Here is a 9,134-nt window from a genome sequence, read left to right as displayed (position 1 = left end):
TTGTAAAATCCGTGTCAGTGACCTCCGTCGTTTTGTTGTTGGCAGTAAATGCTTCTAAACCGATGCCGCTGTTTTTATTATTCTTTTATAAAAAAAATTCTATTCATTTTAGCTATAATAACGGTAACGCTATTTTTTCAGGGCATTATCATTTGCAGAAGCCCTCGGTCATTTCAAAGGTTTCGTGTCACTGGAACACCGAATAATCGAAAAAATTCTGGTAGGCTACCACCAACAACTGCTGGAGAAGACCGATACCTGACAAATATGATCCTCCGACAATGCAGAGTAACTAACAGACAAGACTGTGACCAAATGAGACCTGCAACAGGTCTGGCGTCGTAACGTAGAACGTCAGGTCAAAACGTACTGGTGTCGGATCACTATTCCAAGTGGCAATACCCGACCACACTGACTTCCTAGGACAGAACAATGTTCAGCACATGGAATAGTCAGCGGATTTAGTCCATACTGAACGCCGCCTTCGTCAGTCTCAACCACGCCGCTTCAAACAACCGTGCACAAGTGGCCCTTTACCTCATTGTAGAAAGGCAATCGAGCCTTCTTCCAACGTCTGGCGAACAATATGAAACAGGTCCTGCTTGTCTTAACGCTCTGGGTGGCTAATAATGTTTGTAGTTAAAACCATTAAACGTTTTGACCCTTAATTTGTTTGAGGTATATACTACTATATTACCAAGGTTTGCTAAGGATCATCATCATCATAATCATCATCCTTATCATCATATGACGGTACAAAAATCTCACTGACAAACACAAATAACCATGGTTAACAAAAACATGCAAAGAAATGCTCAATTGAAAAGACATAGCTGCTATGAAGAGGCCAAACCATCATGTAATGGACAGATATGATGAGACTACCATACACACATGTGATCATGATAGCACGCAACATGTGGCTGACCACATCAATTGTCAACAGGGATCCATGACATGGACCTGAAGCATGTTCCAGGTGTGATCTGTCGAGTTGAGACACAGCGAACAAGCCGATCACTCCATAACGACGATCGTCTTTTGTTCACGTTAAGCAATAAGCGCTCTGTGACAATGGATTGTCGTCCATGAGGATGACGTTAGGACCAAAGGCACCAGCATTACACGTACACCTTCCCGAAACCATTCATGAAGCACCTCCCCATCGGTCAAGATAACATCATGAAATCTGTTTCTGTTTTATGTCAATTTTTGTGCACCAGAAAAGAACACTCTAGATTCGTATTGCAATAGTTACCAGTTACCAGTTAATTTGGATGATACTAGAGTGGTTGTTTTTAAGAATGGGGGTATTCTCTTGACAAGAAAGAAATGGTATTATAGAGAGAAAAACGTATCGAGTGTGTGCCATTCTATAAATATTTGGGCGCTACCTTCACTAAAACATTGTCGTGAAATAAACATACCAAATGTGCAGCTGCCCAGGCTCGAAAAGTCCTGTTAGGCATATTAAGGACATTACATAGACCAATTCCGTTTTAATTATTTTTTCGGATATCTGACACGAAAATTATGGCTATTTCACTCTATGGGTCTGAGGTTTTGGGGTTAGATAGTGTAACAAATATAGAAACCATTCATATGTTTGCGTGTGAACGCTTCCTTGAAGTGAGTGATGACATCGACACTAACTACACAGTACTGGGTGAATGTGGCAGACACCCTTTGTATATTTTTTCACCTAAACGTTCCATCAATTTTGGATTGAATTGTTATATATGCCTAACGTAAGTTATCCAAAGAAGTGTTAGAATATGCTTTTACAAGCAGCTGATAATGGAAAATGTCATTGTATTGTTTAGACTTGGATTTGGCTATATATTGGAGTCGCAAACAATAATCAGCAGTGAATCCTTTATTACGAAAGTTATGGCAAGAATAAAATGTTCGCTTGAACAGGACTGGCACTCGTCTCTTTTCAGCAGTTCTAAAACTAGAAAATATACTTTCTTTAAAGGTACCTTTGGAACGACTAACATTTTGCAAAATTTCGCATAGCAATGGCACAGAAACAAACTGTCTGAGAATACCTGATGATAAGTTATCATTTTCCCTGTCCTATCTATACCTGTATATGTATAATATATGCATATTGTCAGATCCATTACGTGCTGACTGACCACATGTATGAACATGGGCCGGATACCTACATTCTTCGCGAATAAAGAAGCACTACACTACAGTCTCAGTGATAATGAGATGGAAACGTTAAAAATGGAGTTAACTGAGGAGAGATTAGTGCAGAAATGAGCAATGCAATTTTGTTTGTAAGCCGTAAGAGACATATTTGGAACAAACCATGGTTTTCTGTTTGTTGTTTGTTTTAAACATATTTTATTCGAAAATGAAATGGATTGGGCACAAGTTATCCAAGTTAGGAACGACCTCTCCAAGAAGTTGCATATGTCATATTTACAATATAAAAACATTGACAACAGGGATCTATGGCAATTATATATACAAGAATAAACTACAAAAACCTTTCAGTTAACTTAATATATCTATGTACATATTCAAATAATAATTCATTTTCATGAAGTGACAGAGTAGCATGACCAAAAAACAATAAATCTAAATTAATGGGTATGTGATGTTTAACGATAGTATTTACATTTACAGACAATTCTTTCGTATCATCAGGGAAGAGATCAAAGATGTCATTAATACATCTAGAACAACGCGTATCACTGTTCTCCGAGCGTGTTGTGAAAGGTATTCAGTCCTCACCGTCAGGTCATACTATCTCAGAGGCATCGCCGAACACCGGGAATTAGTTTTTCAGATAATAAACCTTGATCAGACCAGGGTGAACAAGAATCATTCCCCGGATCACAAGTGGCTACTGCCAGATGGTACACGCAACAAGGTCCCATCTGGTAAAGGTAAACGAGATGGTACACGCAACAAGGCCCCATCTGGTAAAGGTAAACGAGATGGTACACGCAACAAGGTCCCATCTGGTAAAGGTAAACGAAATGGCACATGCAACAAGGTCCCATCTGGTAAAGGTAACGAAATGGTACACGCAACAAGGTCCCATCTGGTAAAGGTAAACGAGATGGTACACGCAACAAGGTCCCATCTGGTAAAGGTAACGAAATGGCACATGCAACAAGGTCCCATCAGGTAAAGGTAAACGAGATGGTACACGCAACAAGGTCCCATCTGGTAAAGGTAACGAAATGGCACATGCAACAAGGTCCCATCTGGTAAAGGTAACGAAATGGTACACGCAACAAGGTCCCATCTGGTTAAGGTAAACGAGATGGTACATGCAACAAGGTCTCATCTGGTAAAGGTAAACGAGATGGTACACGCAACAAGGTCCCATCTGGTAAAGGTAAACGAAATGGCACATGCAACAAGGTCCCATCAGGTAAAGGTAAACGCCTCATCGATCGTCCTTCACACTGGAACAGGTGATTCTGTGCGGACGGGTTCGTCACCATGACATGAACGTTGAAATATTTCATGAAGGTATGGAACATCAGCTCCTACTCGGTCTTGACGATCCTAGCGTCATCGTTATGGATAACGCCCACATTCTCCACCCCCATTAACCCTCACCATGAGTGGGTCCAAATACAGGCAAGGTGTCTTTGAGACAGCAAGAAACCGAAGTACAGCTCATGGACTAAAATCAGATAGCACAAGAAACCTACAGTCTACAGATCAGACAGGTTATCACAGCAGAATGGCCACGTTGTCTTACGGACAACGGTGAGGCATTGTGAGCTGAATCCGATTGCGCTGATGTGGACTAACTGTAAGGGATTTGTAGCCAGTCACAACATGTCCTTTCGTCGTCATACCTGCTACCGATTCTGACTCCAGTGATTCAGAGGTTCATGACACCGGTCAGTGTCGGGCATCATGGCCTGCATGCCTAGATATACTAGTTACCTTAAAGACAATGACGGCACACAACTCTCGGCAGCGGTAATACAGCTTCCAACCAGGCCTAGCAGGCTAGAGAAAAGGCATCACAGACAATGCTGATGTTTCTTTTTTTTTGAGTTAACCCCCATACTCTGCTAAATGCAGAATACCACTACCCCTTACAGAATTTACAGGTACAAGGTATAACGGTTGATACAGTGTAGCAACGAGGAATCCCCTGCCACATAACACAGGGAACTATTTAAGGTCACACCGCCGTCCTAGTCACGTTGCCACTGGCTGTACAAGGACAACACAGGTTTGTACATGCTTGCCAGATGTGTAGTTTGTCTGCTGTGGCGCAAACATTTGACAGATATTATGACGGACACTTGATGTATAACAACCAGTGCAAACGAGTTGTGTAACTGGCCAACATCTCAATGACACTGAGACACCGCACAGCCCTCGCCGCCATGGTTATAAAGGGCCGCGGTGGCCGGAGCACACTGGTTGTAGATATGTGTGCTTTAAGAGGTGGACTTAAGGTTCTTGGGCGATTTAGAGCGTGACTGTTGACGAATGTCTTTTGGGGAGTGTCGAGATACCACGTGGAAGAGTAACATGGCCTGATTTTCACTCAGATACAAAACCTTTTTCCATGGAGTTCACTAGTCTTTGCTTTATCCTACTCCAACTTTAACTTGTACCATTTAATGCCCATACATATGTGGGACGCGGTTAGGCGAACTGAACTTTACTTCTGCGGACATAAACTCCGTACACTAGGTAGTTGGTAGCCTCTAGGCATCTATAATCTCAGCAGATTCGTGTTTCACATGAGGCACTGAAATGAAATCTGTAGCAGGTAATACAGTGGTTTGGACTCCTGTCTACTAAACCAGTAAACGAACATCCCATAATAGATTGCTGGTAGGAGGCAACTAGACGAAACACATTGATTGGTCCGCGATTAAGATCCAGTTGTAAGTGTCACGCTAACCCTTTGGTGCATTATCTGCATTTAGAAGTCCAAAGATCGAGTATTTGAACACGACCTGTCAACAGCGACGTAAGACTATACCTTCGTCCACCCGAGTCCAGAGTACCTCAGCCAGAGACTATGGAACAAGTGAAGTATGGAGAAGATTACAAACGAGACTTCCATCCGGAAGAGTATCTGCAGATGTACTACGGTACCCTGAAAGGTGCACCGTCTGAAGGGGACATGCTGCAGACGTCCATGACATTCTGGCATGAAGCATTCGCTCAAGGTATTCACATCCTCGTCTGTAACCTTGTAGTCTTGTCACTCCAGAATTACTTCTATACAATTGCTTACCCTCAGCACCTCATATCGGTTGATTAGAATCAAATTTTGCCCTCGTTTCACTGGAGGAAGGGGATTGGGGGTGGGGTATTAGAATTGACTCCGTCAGTGCGTCCCTGCACATTTGCTTTTCTCCGGAGCGTAACTTCAAACCGCACAATATTTCTTCGCCAAACTTGGCACATAGATAGATATGGTACTCTTTGGTATTTTTGGTACAATATTTTGGTGCGTTTCCATGGAAACAAGTTTGACTTGGACTGAAATTGGTGGTAGTAATCTTTCCCGGAGCAAAACTAAAACCGTGCAATGTTTCTTCACCAAACTTGGTACATAGATAGATCCGGTGGTGAACTGATGCCTTATGGTAGTTTTGGATTTCGGAATGAAATATTTTTGGCTTTTCCATGGCAATAATTTGGATGGACTAAAATTGGTGGTAGTGCTTTTTTCCGGAGTAGAACTTAAAAACTGCCTTTGTTCCATCACAAACTCCATACATAGGTGTCCAGTGGTGAACTGGTGCCTTTGGTAGGTTTGGATTTCTAAATAAAATGGTTTGTGTGTGTGCTCCTTTCTAGAGCAAAACTTTGAAACCTGTCAATACTCTCCTTCCACTTAGTTATGTACAAACCAAAACATTTGACATAGTCATAACTCATAGACATATTCATGAAGAATATTTGCCTTTGCAGGGAATATTGACCTACTCAGCCTCTTGCGCAATCTACTACTACTCTATCTTGAGTTTTACAAATATTTAATACCGAACATTGATTTCATTAAAATTTATATGTGAATGACTCCTTCCTGATGTCCAAGTTTCCAAGGCATTTCGATGTTTTAGTTCTTTTTGGACATAGCGTGTAACATTTCTGTCAGCATATGCCTGTTAGTGACTGAGATGCTGACATCACGGATTTGAATGACTGATCACGTCAGAAATGGAAATCCGATTATGAACTACAATATCGACCACTTTCAATAACTATCTCCTTAGGAATACGTCAAATACTCAAACTGCAGGTCACTACAAATGTTGGCATTGGAAACTGTCGGTGCGTTGTATACGGTTATAAACTACGACAGCGACCAATTTCAGTATCTATTCTTTTGGGAACACACCAATTACACAACCAGAAGATGGCTATACAGATGCAAGCCCTGGCATGGCACCGTATGTGTTGATCAAATGACTGAGACGTCCTCAATGTCCTGTCGACACTGTTGTCATAATTACGATTGTAGAAATAGTTGTGTGAAGCCCAGCTATAACAATACCACAATGTTAACATATTGCTAAAAAGTCTGTTGCAGCAGACATTTTTCAATCTTTCACCTAGGTCACGTGAGAGGCCGCCGACTGCTCGACATCGGAACAGGACCCACAATCCATTCTGTGATCAGCGCCTCCAACTATTGCGACAACATCTACCTTTCCGACTTCACTCCCCAGAACAGGGAAACGCTGTTGAAATGGCTGGATGGGAGTCTGGAGCACAGTTTCAAGACTTTCCTCCAGTTTGTAGTGGACGAGGAAGGGAAAGGGTGTGTAGTGTACAGGGAAAGAGTAACAGTTACTCGTTGTCTGGCAGGCTCCAATGTGTGGTGGTAAAGGAAAGGGTAATTGTCAATCCTTGTCTGGCAGGCTCCAGTGTGTGGTGGACAGGGAATTGGTAACTATAGCAATTTGGAAGCCGTGTATATGCTTGGTCAGAATAAATTATTTTGTTTTGATGAACTTAAGCAGTTACAATATTTGCAATACAATAATCATCGTCGATCGTCTATGGATCTTTTGTAACATTTGCTGGACCCGTCCGCCAACATACGATTCGAATGCATCATACTAAGGACAGCTGTCCAAAAACACCGGAACGGTTCAGTTATTCTGAGCTTAACGTTGATGTGGGTGGCGATGTTAACCCCGTTTCCGAAGCTGTGGTCGTGACTGAGTCCAAGTCATGTATCGAGGTAGAATATAGAGCTGCATTACATAGGGTTATTGAGGGTGTACACGACGGTGACGTCTCGAAAACCTCTGTATCTCTCTTTCAGGGAACTTCCGAATGATAGAGAAGCCGTGATGAAAGATAAAGTTGTGGGAATCTTTCCTCTTGACCTTCTGCAAACTGACCCTCTGATGCCAGCATTGTTTCCTCCTTTTGATATCATCACCTCGTCACTGTGTTTAGAGGCTGCGGCTCAAGATCTCGCTAGCTACGAGATCATAGCGGGACGTATAGGAAGACTTCTGAAAGATGGGGGTCATGTCGTTCTCTTTGGAGTTCTTGGTGAATCGTTCTACCGTGTGGGAAGCCATTCATTTTACTGTCTCAAGATCAGCGCAGAGCAGGTTCAAGATATTTGGAAACGATCCGGATTCACAATTGTAGAGTGGAAACAAAAAGCGACTAGTGTTGAATTTGATACTTCATTGTCAGATTTTGAAGGTGTGTTCCTGATGGTGGCACGGAAGAGTTGTTAAAATTCCATCGCAAGAAAGAAAATGCGCACATTTCCAAAAGTTGCCATTTTTTTGGTTCTGTAGAGTTCATATTGTAGATATACTCAGTGCTTCTTGCATGTGACATATTTATTCATGAAAACTGCAGGAATTAGTCGTATTTTATATAATCTATCTGTATTTTATATTAACATTACCAGTTGCTGCAGGTATGAATGGGGCATATCCCTCTTCGTACCGAGTGTTATAAAGTATTGAACCGTGACAATGGAGGACGATGTAATTTGACTGGCTACTGTTATCAAATGCACAGCAATAGCTCCTCCACACAGCATCACAGTGCTGAACATTTGGGCAAGTAAAAGAGTTCGGTTGAAGAAAGGCATTTCAGTCTCGGAGAATGGTGATAAAGCTGATCTGCTCTAAATGTTAAGCGGCTCAACGCTGATCAAATACAAATGTAAACGGAGCTATTTATTCAACGATGTACCACCTTAAAAGCTGAAATAGAGAAGTCTATCTCTAAAATAATAAGCTCTGCTGAAGCAGAGGAAATGTTCTGTAATACGAGCTGCTTTTAACTTCACTGTAGACCGAACTCATTAGCGCTTGACAGGGAAATTTCTGTCATTCTGTCACGGGGATGAACATTTAGCCAGAATCACTACCTAGTACTTTTACGATGTTTTGTCGGATTAAACCTGGATTGAATATCACTTCTTGTGGTGTGTCGCACAGTGCTTTACGCTGCATCAAATACAGCCGACTGTAGCTTCTCTTAGTTAGTTATCACTCCAGGAAGAGAGTTACTGACATGAAATGTTGGTTCTGTATCCTAGTATCGTCAGTATACGACATTCTGTAATTGAATTCTAAAAAATCTGTGATATATCGTGACACATGCCTATTTGCCGTATTACAGATGATTCGAGAAGTTGATGTCGCAGTCAGTAACAATCCCTCTACATAAGGCTGCCTCGTTTACAATCGAGTCTCTTCAAACATATGACAAAATTCTTATACCATATGTTATCCACTTGCTTGATCACAGGCAAACTGTAGCGTAAACGGGGTTGCGCAGCATAGGGAATATGGTAAGTCTTCTATGCGAGCGAAGCGAACAAAAGTTGGCTTGGGATCGAAAAATATTTTTCATGTCAAAATAAAATATCGTCACCATCAAAGGTACACTCCCATTTCCTCACTTGGCTGTGCTCTCAGATTTTCTACCCGATGTTTAATAACTGTTTTATTCAACATTTTAAGCGCCACTTGTGGTATTCAGATCGTTCTTCGCCTCCATTTCCCCTGCCTGCTTCCGGCTGAACGAAGTGACGGATGAAGAATAAGCAGGAATTAAAAAAACATACCATACTGCCAAATTTTATCATGAATCTGTTGGGGTTTTTATATGTCTTATCTGTGTTGTAAGAAATT

At 41.7% G+C, this 9,134-nt stretch overlaps 1 protein-coding gene across 1 annotated transcript; it reads left to right on the top strand.

The window, feature by feature from the left end:
* The first annotated feature begins 4,154 nt into the window (after nt 1-4,154).
* Nucleotides 4,155-8,408, top strand: LOC137294719 (indolethylamine N-methyltransferase-like). Its single transcript, XM_067825799.1, has 4 exons — nt 4,155-4,219; nt 4,929-5,174; nt 6,574-6,778; nt 7,289-8,408. The coding sequence occupies exons 2-4, from the start codon at nt 5,024-5,026 to the stop codon at nt 7,716-7,718; spliced, it is 786 nt and encodes a 261-aa protein (XP_067681900.1). The 5' UTR covers nt 4,155-4,219; nt 4,929-5,023; the 3' UTR covers nt 7,719-8,408.
* Nucleotides 8,409-9,134: the final 726 nt, after the last annotated feature.

Source organism: Haliotis asinina, chromosome 8 (genome assembly GCF_037392515.1).
Source record: "Haliotis asinina isolate JCU_RB_2024 chromosome 8, JCU_Hal_asi_v2, whole genome shotgun sequence".
Taxonomy (NCBI): domain Eukaryota; kingdom Metazoa; phylum Mollusca; class Gastropoda; order Lepetellida; family Haliotidae; genus Haliotis; species Haliotis asinina.
The sequence above is the reverse complement of the archived record's forward strand: the minus strand, read 5'-3'. Positions and strand labels throughout refer to the sequence as shown.

Coding starts and splice junctions, on each gene's coding strand:
- LOC137294719 (XM_067825799.1), top strand. CDS start 5,024: ATGGAACAAGTGAAGTATGGAGAAGATTACAAACGAGACTTCCATCCG. Junction 5,175..6,573: donor GCATGAAGCATTCGCTCAAG/GTATTCACATCC, acceptor TCTTTCACCTAG/GTCACGTGAGAGGCCGCCGA. Junction 6,779..7,288: donor GTGGACGAGGAAGGGAAAGG/GTGTGTAGTGTA, acceptor TCTCTCTTTCAG/GGAACTTCCGAATGATAGAG.